Raw genomic sequence first — 14,484 nt, forward strand, 5'->3', positions numbered from 1 at the left:
GTGTTAAATCTTTGAACACCGTCTGAGGTGTGGTGGAAGACAACTGGAGAGCAGTACATCTTAGTTGTGGCACCCTGCTTATGGATTTCTTTTTCCCAGGCAGGCTTGCCTAGTGACTGCATTAATGGCTTTTAAATGTGAAGTGAATTTTTTAAAAAAATATTTTCCAAGGCCTTTTAACTTGATGAGATTTTTTATGTTGGTTTTTTCCCCTTGTTATAACTAAACCACAACATTCCAAGACAGTTGCAAGAATTACTAAATAAAGTTAATGATTTTTATGGAAAAGCTTGACTTTACTATTGAAACAGAAGAGTGAATGGAGGAATGACTGACAGCTGAAGCTAGAATTGAATGGTGGGCGGAGTTAGTGGCAGTTGGGGAAAGTCAGTTAGAAGGAGAAAAAAGACAGTTAGTGAGAAATCAGAAAAGTGGGGGGTGAGTTAAGACTGAGAGATAGTGATGCCAGTACTACATCTCCCAGCATGCCTTTGGCAGCCCTCAGGTGCCCATGTCCTCTAAGAGGCGCTTTCCTCCTCTCCTTGCTGATGCTGCTCCTTGACAGAGCATGCAGGAGTAGCATTGCCAAGGAGGTAAGTGGCTGTCAGTGGATGCGCACACCTCCGTCCAAGTCCTGCTTGGACTGCTTCAGCCCACACTTCTCACCCATGAAGTGCTCCATCAGGAGCCTGTACTGAAGGGCCGGGACTGTTAAGGGCACTTGCCCCTCTTCACCAAGCCTGTTTCTGGACATGCACAGAGTGCATCCCTTTCCTCCCTCCCTCCCTCTTAAGGGTGAAGGCTGCACGTGTGTTTGCCTCAGTTTCCGAGAAAACCGATATCAGGACGGGGTGCCTTTGAACATCTCCAGATTCGGCCACTCAAAGACACACTGTAGTATCTAAGATTTTAAAACCACACATGGCAGGTGGGAGAAGGCACCACAAATGGATGCAGTCCATCTATGTGGGTTGTTTCATTTTATGTGGAATTGGGCTGACTGCTTGAGACTGAGCTTAGGAATCACAATGGCAGCCAAAGGCCAGTAAGTTTGGCCTCCCACCCAAGGCATGTTGGGAGTTTTACCCAAGGTATGTTGGGAGTTGTAGGCATAAACCTAGTTTTTTATTAAATTCTTTAAAAATACTTAACCCCCCCCCCCCCAAAAAAAATCATGTTTTTAGATTTTTTCTGATCCATTTACACAAAGTCCTGTCTGGGTGAACAGCATTAAGGCAGTACCATATGTAGAAGTGGGTAATCATTTAGGGACATATGTGACAAACACATACTTACATACTTTCCGCTTTATAGGTAGAGATGAGTGAGATCTTAGCTTATTTTATGTAATAATAAATTACCCAGATGTATGAAGGAAAATATTATGAACGTCTGAATTTTGAATTAGCTGTTAAAAGTGCAAGCAGTAAATTTGAATAAAACCTGGATAATTACTCAGTGACCCCATTTGTATGTCATGGCAGCAATTTTAACCCAGGAATTGTAGGGATGAGAGGAACATGAAAGTCAAACACTAGTTGTTTCTGGTTTAATTAACAACCTAGGAATGCCCTGTTCCTGGGTTATTTCATGACATGTGAACCCGGAATCTCTCAGCTATTTATTGTGTATGTTTTTATTGCTTTTAATGTTTTAAAACATTTTTATGTATTTTATTGTTGTAAGATGCCTTGTGAGGGCTTCTGCCCTGAAAGATGGCCAAGAAATTTTTTAAATAAAATAAATAAATAAAAATGTATGGGTTAAACAACCCAGAGTTAACCCAACAACAAAGCTCGGGCAATTGTCTATTGCTCTTGTTCTTTTTCTTTAAAATTATGATAGAATCATAGAATAGAAGAGTTGGAAGGGGCCTACATGGCCATTGCAGGAATCTACCTTAAAGCATACCTGGCAGATGGTTATCCAGCTGCCTCCTGAATGCCTCTAGTGTGGGGGAGCCCACAACCTCCCTAGCTAATTGGTTCTATTGTTGTACTGCTCTAACAGTCAGGATTTTTTTCCTGAGGTCCAGCTGGAATCTAGCTTCCTATAATTTGAGCCCATTATTCTGTGTCCTGCACTCTGGGAGGATTGAGAAGAGATCCTGGCCCTCATCTGTGTGACAACCTTTCAAGTATCTGAAGAGTGCTATCATGTCTCCCCTCAGTCTTCTCTTCTCCAGACTAAACATGCCCAGTTGTTCAACATGATGATAATTTATGCTGAATACGTATGACATCTAAAACGTTCTAAGCACTGTACATACACTAAAACATAAGAACTTGCCTGCAGACTCACAATCTGATAAACACAATGCAAAAGGAAAAAAGAATGGGGAGGGAAGAGGAAAGCACTGGAACATAGGAAGCTCCCTTATACTGAGCCAGTCCAATGGTCTATCTAGTGCAGTATTATCAATAGTGACTCGCAAGAGCTATCTACAGTTTCAGACAAGAATCTTGAGCGCTCTACCTGGAAATGCCAGGGTTTGAACCAGGGACCTTTTGCATGTAAAGCAGGTGTTCTACCACTGAGTCACAGCCCCTCCTCACTGAGCCAAGGCTTCTTTTCTACCTGATGGAAGGGGCCAGTCTGGACTCCCTTTTGCTACCATCACCTCCACCGCTCATCCTGCCTTGACAGCTTGAGCCAGGCAGGGCATAGGATTCTCGGAATAATTTGAGTTCAGGGAGTTCTGACCAGTGATGCTGCATGCCATAAGATTGGGCACTTAGCATGTTATATATGACAAAGGATTTGTGCCTAATGAAATATTTCAGCAAAGAAAGCAAATCTTAAATAGCTCATAGAGAGAAATGAGGAACCTGAGGTTGGGATGAGTTCTTCCAGATTGTTAGCTTGTAGGTGAAAGTTTCCGTCTCCCACATTTTTCTGGGCTGGTTTGCTTCAGGAGATATAATGATGATTTTCACATCTCCATATATGAATTCAAACTTAACTCCTGGAGGACCAACTTGGGCTGTAGACCAAGATAACAAACAGAACTTAAGCACACTGGTAATTAATAGCATTCCTATTGCTAATGTTTCTGCAGAGAGAGCTTGAACCTGCAAAGATAGATATCTGTATAGTTCCCCCATAAGGCAAATAATGAACACTCAAATAAATTTCACTGGGCCATCTATTTAGGATGTCTTTTAAATGATTTTAGGATGTTTTAACAATGTATATTATGTTTTAATTCAGTTTTATGTCTTTTATATTTACTGTTGTTCCCCACTTTGATCAGATTGGAGAGGTGGGTAATAAATAAATAAATAATAATAATAACTTTTGTTGTTGTTTTAAATTATTAAAACAATCTCTGTAGAGACAAACCACGCATCAGACAGGGTTCCCAGACCTTTGCCTGGAGGTAGTGGCTATACCTTTAAATGCTCTGGGTGAATGAATTCCAACTATATGCTGTGTGAAGTACGTCCTTTTATCTGTCCTCAATTTCCCACCATCAGCTTGATGGGATGACTCCAGTGTCTAGTGTTTTCAGAAAGGGAGAAAAATGTCTCCCTGTCCACATTCTCCACGCCATGCATAATTTGGAACACCTCTATCATGCCACCCCCTTACCGTCCTTTCTTCTAAACTAAACAATCCCAGCTGTTGTAACCTTCCTGCTTAGGGGTGATGCTCTAGCCCCTTGATTATTTTAATTGCCCTTTTCTGCACTTTTTCCAGGGCTACAATATCTTTTTTAAAGTATGGTGACCAGAACTGTACACAATATTCCTAGTGTGGTCACACCATAGATTTGTATAAAGGCAGCACGATGTTGGCAGTTTTATTCTCAGTTCCTTTTCTAATTATGCCTATCATGAAGTTTGCTTCTTCTTCTTTTTTACAGCTGCTGCACACTGGGTTGACATTTTCATTGAGCTGTCCACCACAAGCCCAAGATCTCTTTCTTGGCTGGTCATTGCTAGCTCAGATCTCATCAGGTTATACTTGAAGTTGGGATTTTTTGCCCCAATGTGTGTCACTTTACACTTGCTTACATTGAACTGCATTTGCCATTCAGATGCCCATTTTCCCAGTTTGGAGAGATCCCTTTAGAGATCCCCACAATCTTAAGGATTACTACAGAATTTATTTAACAACTACAGGAGAGACAGCTTTTAAAAAGGAAAATATGTTAACATGAAAAAAGTGATCATTTTCAAAAGTCTTGTTTTTTTTAGTAATGCAATGATTGGGAGGTTCATCAGATGAGTGTTTTATCGCACACTTGCTACTGCCCACTTATGGATGTGCGTGCATCCTTTAGACGACGTCCGCCTCCCACACACCTCCCACTCATTTTTCTGTCACAAAATTAAACTGACCTTTCAAAAAAACAGAATGTGCTGCCATTTCCTGCTGTATGCAGGAAAAGCAGCACGATTAAAATGGCCCCTGAATGGGCCACGTGGTGTTTGTTAACTTCCTCTTTCTCCTCTGGGCAGAACTGGAAACAACGAGGGACAAATGTGGGGGCGGAGAAGCGACAGTAAGGAAATGCAACTTCCCCCCGTGTGATGACGCTCTAGGACAGTTTCCTGAAAGTTTTGTGCACGTGGCCGTGATCTGGGAAGTGAGCCCTTGGTATTTGCAATAGGTACACTCTGGCTTATTTCATGAATACTGGCACTGTTAACAAGTTCCAAGCTTCTGGCTTCAAATCTTTACTGAATGCCAACATTTAGAAAGGGTGGTGGTGGTGGTGGTGGTGGCAGTTCAGGAACTGCCCTTTTTGTGATAACCCCATATTTATGGAACATTCTTCCCAATGGAGCTCACTTTACATCAACACTGTCATCTTTTCCTAGGAATAGGACATTAGGTATGGTCCAACTGTTGTGGGCTGCTTCTGTGGTGTTCATTCTAGGCTATGAGGAGAAGGTTTTCTCTATTGTGGATGAACAGTTTTCGTATTGTATTGTTTTTCAATTTTGTTTTATAGTGTTTATTTTTATTTGGTTTATACATAGTTTGTTTTGTTTTTCTGTTATATGATGGATTTCTGTAAGTCTCTTCAAGGCTACTTTTTGCAATGGGAAGCAACACAAACTTAAACAACAACATAACAACCAACTCATGAGAAATTCTTGAGGAGGAAAAAAAAGTCAAGTCCTCTTCATAACATATCCATCAACTACTAACCATAAAATCCCAGCTGACATATCACATTTCTTACACAACTAAGTATTCCTGTGAGTGATAAGAGCCATCTAAAACTTATCTAGGGATGATAACAATCAATCCTAAACTTCTACTTGGTTTTAGCATACTTTTCTTGGTCTAAGACTAATGGCTCAAAGGACCAATTTTCAACCTAGATTCCAGTGGTATATACTAGTGTATTCAGCTAATGAAATCATCCTTATATTACTTATCCTACTTGATGAGTTTAGAATTACATCTGCAAACTTTAATTTGTATGATTAATCAATTCAAGCATTACTCTGCAATCTCTCTAGTCAGGCTATGAGGGCCAAACTACACATTATATGGGAGCTCTGTGACTGCATGTCCCAAGGTTTTCTTTAATGAAAAGCAATTTGCATGAGGAGTGGTGAGAGGGAATGCCAATTAGATCATGGAAGTGGGGGTGGGGGTTGATCTATTCCCTCCCAATCAAAATCTCACCCATCCCTAAGTGCTGTTTCATTGGGGGGAGGGGGCAGATATGGATGAGACATTTAAAACAGGTTATCAGCCCCATCTTCAATAGCTGCATAAAACACAATATGGATAAGCAAGGCATATATTCATACCATTCACAAGAGGACAAAATGTTAACAAGGCAGCGGGAGAGTGATCCGTCGTTGTGTATGCTCTTATGCTCACATTATAATCCTGATCATAAATTAGCATTGCCGACGAAAGGTCGCATTCTGTGGTTGTCACATTCTGACACCCAGAAATAACTGACCAGCTTTCATTAAGTATCTCTTCATCGTCTAATATTCTGAAAGAAAAAGTAAACATGTTTTCAAACAGTGTGGACTAATAAGCATTAATGATTCACATGTTCAAATGCCTTTCTTGGAACATAGCAGGTTGGAAGGGGAAGATTAGGGACAGATCTCCAATCCTTCAATAGTGTTCTGCTGCAGGAGACCTGGGCTTGTGAACAGATAATGTTCAATGGGTATATTGCTACCTCACTGGCAGCAACTAAATCTTCAAGTAGAGGTAGAACCAAAGCAGGATTGCTTTGTTTGGTTTCTACATTCCTTAATGTGGAGGTGGTTGCACTCCCCAGTTGTGGAACTGTTGCTATGGCAACCCTAAGTAAGAGTAGCTGCCTTCAAGTCTTATTGTTTAACATCTATGTCCCTCTCATTACATGCTATTCTGGCAAGAAAGCCCAGTGGGAAGAGCTAGAACAGTATATTACACTGAGGCAAAGTTTCCATCAGCACAGGTCTTTATGGCTGGTGACTTCAATGCCCAAATTGGCCCCAATGATATATTAGCAGAACCTCGACATCTTAAAGGAATTGATCACACAATAGGGCAGTCTCCATATAACAGACACTCTAAAGATGCTACAAATTTTGCTGGCACATGCTTAGCTCTTCTTGCATGCCGACATAATAAAATTATCTTGAGTGGAAGTACTCCAGGTGATACAATGGGTGAGTTTACCTTCAGTTCTTTGTTAGGGTTGTCGTCTATGTCCTTGTTACTCAGTCATTTAGAAGGGCAGTTCAAGCTTTTTATGTCGATGATTATACAGATTGTGATCACTATCCTTTAGTGACATTAACTGAACCACCCTCAAAGATTTATTTGCCTACTGGACTTCCATTTCTGGACTCTTCTGTCTTCTTGTGTGAGAACGATTAAATGGACTAACAGGACGGAGGGTAAGTTCATCTCTTTTATAGAATCCTCTGCCTGTCTTCAATCATATCAAAATATTTTAGCCTCTACTGGTGAAGAGAAGCTGTATCATGATGACGTGCTTATTTCTGATATCCAAAGGAATCTAGGGACAGATAGCTCTCTGGCTGGTGCTAAAAACTATAGGAACAAGACCTGGTTCGACCATGAGTGTATGTTGCTTAAGAAACAGATTAGCCAGGTTTATTCTATATACTGTAATAGAGGTGATAAATGTCTTCCTGAAGTGTATTATAAATTGAAACAAGAATACAAAGCATTTATTATTTGAAAGAAAAAAGCTAAAGAGAGAGAAAAATTGAATCAACTACTATATGCTACACAAAAGAAGGCTAGCAAAGTATTCTGGCGAATTGTCACAGGGACTTAGTCAGAGTGACAAGAACATCCTGCTTGTTGTATCTCCAATTGTGAGTGGGAAAGATACTTTTCTGCAATTCTTCAGGATCCAAATAATTTCTTAGCGTTTAGTTTCCAATTGTCCCCTGATGTCCCAGAGTGGCAATCTGTTACTCATTGTGAAATTGTCAGTTTGATTACTGAACTTAAATCTGGCAAAGCTCCAGGCCCAGATTCTATACCCCCTGATCTTTTAAAATCTAATCCAGAATGGTAGGCTCCCCCATTAGCAGCTCTATTTACTTTTATTAATAACTCTGAAAAGATCCCAGATATCTGGAGTAAAGCGATTATAGTTCCTATTTTTAAAAGAGGTGACAGGACCAATCCAGCAAATTATCGTCCTATCAGCCTTCTCTCAGTTATTGGAAAACTTTATGCCAGGTATTTAAAATGTAAGCTTCTAAATTGGATGGAGGATAATACTATAATAGGTGAGGAACAGATTGGGTTTAAAGCTAGCCGCTCAACCTTAGACCATTGTTGTGTGTTAGCTCACCCGGCAGAGAAATATACCTCATTTCCTGGAGGAAAGCTTTTTACTGCCTTTATTGATCTTAAGTCTCAAGGGAATTACACAAAAGTTCTATGGACAAGGGCCTACAGTTTCTCATTAGATGTCTGTATAATCAGACCTCTAATCAACTCAGATGTGGACAGCAGGGACAAGTTTCCAACTCAATCCCGGTTATAAGAGGTGTAAGACAGGGCTGTATTTTGGGCCCTTTTCTTTTTAATTTATTTTTAAATGATCTGGCTTCTTACCTTTGTAATGTTGATTCCCACGCTCCCAAATTGTTCAACACCAAGATACCTTTACTTTTGTATGCTGATGATGCTGTACAGTTATCACTTTCTAGAAATGGGTTGCTCGCTTTAATGTGTTGCCATCAGCACTACTAGAAGGACGATTTAGTAAAATCCCAGTTAATGAACACGGATATGTCCCTGTGGCGCTGGAGCAACAGAATCTGTCGAACATGTCGTTTTGCATTGTAACATGTATGAGGAATGCAGAAAGAATTTAATCTTTCCATTATTAACAGCCTTTTCTGGATGTAACTGCTGAACTTTGCAACTAAGATTGTAGTGCCTGAATTTGCTTTCCTTTCCCCCCTCCTCCTCCTCCTCCTCCCTCCCAATCCCCTTTCCTTTTGTGTCATGTCTTTTAGATTGTAAGCCTGTGGGCAGGGACTGTCAAGAAATACTTTTGTAAGCCGCCATGAGAGCCTTTTTTGGCTGAATGGCGGCATAAAAATCCTTAAATAAATAAACTTTGGTATTAATTTAAGGGATGTGTCCTCTTGTATCAGCGAAAGGGTTGCTAAACTATGGTAGTAGCTAACGAAAAGTTGCAAAGTTGGAATATCTGGGCCGGAGCATTCCTAGATAACCAAAAATCAAGTTAATGTTCTCTTAAGGAACAGTGAGTACCTCTCTCTTTGTGTTGATGCTTGCCAAAAGAACATGCCATGTATTCTCTTTTCAGCTAGAAATTTCCTGTTAGATGGTGCCTACGTATGCAGCACCAGAGAAGATAGTGTATAAAACCTAGCTACCTCCCTTGCGAGGTAGGCACATGCTTTGCAGCAATTAGCTCCTTGTGTCTCTTATTCTGCAGAATAAACATTGTTGACCCATACTTCATCTCCTCTCCTCCTTGTGTGCTGTATTGGATTTGGTACACCAGGGAACAAGCTATTTTTGCAACAATTCATATTACTGAAAGGGTCTCTAAGTTTCTTATGACCTCAATGCAAATTAGAAAAATAACGCTGCAATCCTCCTGAGAGAAGGAACTTCACAAAGCTGTATTTTGTTTTTATGTCACTATCCTTTGTATATTTTATATTGATTTTGCTGGTCTGCGACCATAATAAATAACTGAATTGCATTAATGATCTTTGTGTAAAGTTCATTTTAGTTTTGATCCATATTACCAGGTAGTCAAATACATTTTGTTACTGTTACTATATTACTTATTGTAAAGGAAGAGAGAGGTCCACTTACCCTCCCTGCCAGGTAGGCCGAATTCAGAACACTGTCAGAAGCCAGAACCCCAAGGAAGTAACGACACACTTTAGGGGCCAAAGGATTTATTAAAAACACTAAAACTAACATGTAAGACTCTGGCCAACATTCAGTTAGAAGGGGTAGGGAAACAATTAGGCTGACAGGCCTTTCTTTTAGTGGCCTCCCCACTTGTGGAACTCTATTCCAATTGATGTCTGCCAGGCTCCAGCACTACGAGACTTCAAGCGGGCCCTTAAAAACTCATTTGTTTACCTTGGCCTATAACTGAATTACAATGCTATGATTTTAATTTTGGTTTTATCATCATCATTTTTATCACTGTCCTTATTATTCTTTTATTCTTTTTTTATAGTTTTAAGTTTTGCTGTAGGATGCCTTGGGAGGGTTTTCCATAAAAGGCAGCTTACTAAACTTGTAAAAAAAAAAGTTTGTTAGAAATCATAATAAATTGGAAACTCACCCCTGTTTCTCAGCGGAAAAGGTTACATTAAGGCCACATGGATTATTCCAGTTCCATTTCAGAGTAATGTTTGTGTTAACAACCTCGATGGTAACATTCTGTGGTTCTGGCATACATATTAAACCTATGGATATTTTGGAGAAGAATAATGTTAGGCTTGAAATGTCCTCTACCATAGACAGGGTCCATTACTGTCTATAATTTTACAGGTCCAGAAAGGTCAACCAGCCATCTGTCAGGTATGCTTTACGGTAGATTCCTGCAATGAGCAGGGAGTTGGACTAAATGACCTTACAGGCCCCTTTCAACTCTACTATTTTATAATTCTATTAAGCAAAATGAGAAGTTGCGCAAGCATGCCTCGGTTTTCCAAATGCAACATGAAAAGCAGCCATCAGAGCTCCAGCCCAAACTGAAAAGGTCATACACAAAGATCAATTTCTGTATCATCAGCTTTTTAGATGCAGAGCCAGCGCTATGGAGCTAGGCCAAGTTTTAGCCACCAGAGAAGCTCAGATAAGAAGCAAAACGGTGTGTGCATGGTTATGCCTTCCCTTCTGAGAGTTCTGACAGGCAGTACACTTTAATTTCAGAGGGCCTTCTGGGGAAATATTGGGAGATGGTTTTTATGCTATAGTTTTATTATTGTAAGATGCTTTTGGAGGGGGAGGGTCTTTTCAAAGATGGGTTGAAATTATTGTAATATAGCCCTTTACTCCCCTCCTCCCATTACTCTGTACTGTCACTGAATGCTATAACCATTTTCCTTAACATCTCAGCAGTTTGAGGCATTTGATGAAAAGTTCAAGGTTTTTGGTAATAGAACAGGAAAGCAGGCCAATGCCTGAACTTTCCCTGATACCATGTAAAACAAAAGTCTCATTCACAATTCTCATGCACTGTACAGAAATGTCTGCCCCCACCTCATCACTGCAGGAAACAAGGAGCATTAGAGTGATGTAAAGCATGACGTATAAAAGGAGGGTAGAAACTAGAGTAAGAGAAAATGGGTATGATATGGGAGACACATTTTAAAAGGCCTTTAGGATGACACTATTAATGCCAGGGACAGGGAACCTCCAGTCCATGGGACTTCTGCGTCATGCTTCCCCCACAGCAATTGGGCTTGAAATACACCTTCCATTGGCACCAACAAGAAGCTTTTTCCAGCATAATTGCCACACTGGAGACCATGGTTTGTTGTTGGGCTAAAACCTTGGGTGTAGGGTTTGGATGTCACAACCAACAACCAGGAATGGGGTTCCTGGGTTGTTTCAGAAAGCAGAATCAAAGCTGAAGAGGTGAGCAGGCAGGAGTCACACACTTGCTTGCTCCTGCATCCCCCCCCCAATTTATGGGTTATTTAATCCATGAATTGGCATTACGTGTGAACCAGCTCTACATGTCAGTTCTACAGAGGCATAAAGGGATCTGGAATAGTGTTTCAGATACCTGGAAGGGACTGGACGACGGAGGAAGGAAACAAATAACCCAGGGATTGAGAAAACAAGTAACAGTTTGTTTGAACATTTGCCAAACCTGGAGTAGGGCAACAAACCATGGGTTAAATATGGGTTTGCACTATGTGCAAACTAGGCCATGAATTGCATACCAATTTCTATGGGAGGAGTGAAATACAGTAGAATGATAACAGGAAACAGTCTATACAGAAGAATAAAAAGCATTCGAAGAAATAAATTAGAGCGAAGTTGTAAAAGGAATAAAGTCAAAGTACTTCACATTTAAGCAAAGAAAATGGGGTGAGGTGGGGAAATACAATTAGAAAACTGAATGGTTTAGACACAGAGATGTGCAAGCTGCAGACAGAAAAAAATAATGGCATCAGGGTTCTAAAATACACATTTGCAAGCACTTTACATTTGACCCCTTAAGCATTTGATGTGAGAGCAACAGGAAACTGACATAAAATGCAGAAACAGACAGATCATAAAAGGAAGTGAAGATTTCTGTAGCTTCTTTCAGTGTTCTGTATTGTATTTTCAGTATATGCTTGTAAAGTCAAAGTTTGATTAGACTTTGAACTGATTTGGCATAAACCACTTTTCTAGTTGGAAAACACACTTAAAAAAAAAGAGTGATGTCCTCTTAATACATCAATTCATATGTTTGTTATGCCCTTTACTCTAAGTCTTGAGGGGGAAGCATTCCAAAGTTTTAGAGGGTTTTAGCAATTAAAGTTTGATGACAGCTCCTTTAATGCTGCAATGTAATGCTGCAAGTCACACACTGACTTGTGAGAATGTTCCACTGAGTTTAGTGGGACTTACTGCTGAATAAACAAACTCAAGGTCAGGCTAATCAACATCAGTAAGAATTAGCTTTCTGTTATTACACACACACCTAAACAAGCTAATACACAATCTCTACTAACCACTTTCACATCTGCTACAGGCATTTTAAAATAAAAACTCTTGTCCAGGGAAACAGGTGTTTCTTTTACCAACTCAAAACACACACACACAAACCAAGACTTCAAGTAACTTTAAAAACGCTTCAACCCTTTAATGCAGAGATGGGCAGCATGCAGATTTCACTGCACTCTGGCGTGGCCCCATTCATTAGCTCCTGAAATTTATGGCAGCAGCAGCAGCAAAAATAATCAATTTGCCACTGAAAATTTGTCGCAGACCACTACAGAATGCTATAATGACCAAATTTAGCTTGTTTCCAAGCTAAAGTTGGCCTTTGCAGTGTATAGGATTGCACCATAAATCTAGCTTGAAATGAAGGCACCACTTTCACACATTACATACACATCTGTTAAATATGATGAGTACAACAATACAAAGGTAGAGGTTGGAATTGACAAAATAGAATAATGCTAATCAGCACACAACTGCTAAAACATTAAATGATATCAAAGCAACTGGGGTGGTAAACAAACATTTTATATAAATTTATCATAAGTAACAAACATTTTATATAATTTATTGTATAAGCCACAAATTATTTTACAATAATCAAACATAAGTAGTTAACGAAACTGAACAAATTGTTAACAATAACCAAAATCAAATGGTTTACAATAACAGAGTGATAACCGAATGATTAATCCACAGGCGTCTGGTTTTTTCTACCTGTTTCACAACTGCTTTGTCAGAGTCAGAAAATCACAACAGCTTAACGTTGCTTATGGTTGGGGAAAGAGGTGGATTTGTTGAGCTTATTCCTCAAATTTCAAAAAGACTTTTAAGTCCTCCAAAAAAGGATTGACTTGGATCCCCAGCAAAAAACGTGAATCTCCAGGAGCAGTGAGTTCTTGACCAGCTGTGAGTAACCATGGCTGGTATATTATACCACAAAGTTTTAAAAAGATTTCTCACTCCAAAAGTGCTCACTTTATTCAGCAGTGGAAGGGGTAAGTCACTCAATAACTACAAAGAAGGCTATGCTACAGAGGAAGACAAAAAAAAAATTTTTTTTTAAAGTGACACCCCTAAATGTATCTGAGCAGGAGGGAAATTCCACCCTGCCAAACAGTAATTTGAAGTTCTTACTTTTTGTCACTACAGATATTGCCACTAACAGCTCTGAACACCTAAGAAATAACCACATTAAACTGATTGAAGACTAAACAGGAAACAAGATCCTTGGGCAAACCAATTTCTAATTGAAACAAAAAATTACCAGCTGCAAATGTCTGGTGTGACAGTGATAGGCTCCTTCAGTACTTTAAGTGGCTGCTTTGATGCCCTGGTATCAGCATGAGAAAGCTTCAGCCCTGTTTACCCAGGTGTAAAAATGTTGATTGATTCCAGTATTTCTGAGCTGCCAAAATATTCCCCTTGAGTTACAAGCATAGTCTTTGCTTCAGAGATGCCTGCTGTTACATTCTCAAGATTTACTCTGTGAAATTAAGCATTGGGAACAATTTGCTATCACCATTTAGCATCTTTAAAATGAACAGCTCTTCCAAATACTTGCTCTAATAACACTTGCAAGACCAATACTACTAGCTCAGATATCTGGCTCTACCCAGCATTTATCTCATTGCTGCTAGCCCCCATTGGAAGAGAGTGGAGGGAACTAGCTATTAACTCTCTGGTGAGAAGGCCCCTTCCCAAAGATTTAAGCTATTTATTTATTTATTATTTATTTATTTATTTATTTATTACATTTTTATACCGCCCAATAGCCGAAGCTCTCTGGGCGGTTCACAAAAATTAAAACCACAGTAAAACACCCAACAGGTTAAAACACAATTACGAAATACAGTATAAAAAGCGCAACCAGGATAAAACCACACAGCAAAGTTGATATAGGATTAAAATACAGAGTTAAAACAGTAAAATTTAAATTTAAGTTAAAATTAAGTGTTAAAATACTGAGTGAATAAAAAGGTCTTCAGCTGGCGACGAAAGGAGTACAGTGTAGGCGCCAGGCGGACCTCTCTGGGGAGCTCGTTCCACAACCGGGGTGCCACAGCGGAGAAAGCCCTCCTCCTAGTAGCCACCTGCCTCACTTCCTTTGGCAGGGGCTCACGGAGAAGGGCTCCTGTAGATGATCTTAAGGTCCGGGCAGGTACATATGGGAGGAGGCGTTCCTTCAGATAACCTGGCCCCAAACCGTTTAGGGCTTTAAATGTTAATACCAGCACTTTGAATTGGGCCCGGACCTGGACTGGCAGCCAATGAAGTTGTAAAAGGACTGGCGTAATGTGA

At 39.9% G+C, this 14,484-nt stretch overlaps 1 protein-coding gene across 1 annotated transcript in view; it reads right to left on the reverse strand.

The window, feature by feature from the left end:
• IFNAR1 (interferon alpha and beta receptor subunit 1) overlaps positions 1-14,484 on the reverse strand; it is a 37,607-nt gene that overhangs the window by 16,838 nt on the left and 6,285 nt on the right. Inside the window, exons 2-4 of the mRNA XM_063126685.1 lie at positions 9,803-9,926; positions 5,775-5,968; positions 2,829-2,983 (exon numbers count right to left, since the gene is read on the reverse strand). Of these exons, the coding sequence (XP_062982755.1) occupies positions 2,829-2,983; positions 5,775-5,968; positions 9,803-9,926 (473 nt within the window). The remainder of the gene's footprint in view (positions 1-2,828; positions 2,984-5,774; positions 5,969-9,802; positions 9,927-14,484) is intronic.

The sequence above is a fragment of the Elgaria multicarinata genome, chromosome 5 (genome assembly GCF_023053635.1).
Source record: "Elgaria multicarinata webbii isolate HBS135686 ecotype San Diego chromosome 5, rElgMul1.1.pri, whole genome shotgun sequence".
NCBI lineage: Eukaryota > Metazoa > Chordata > Lepidosauria > Squamata > Anguidae > Elgaria > Elgaria multicarinata.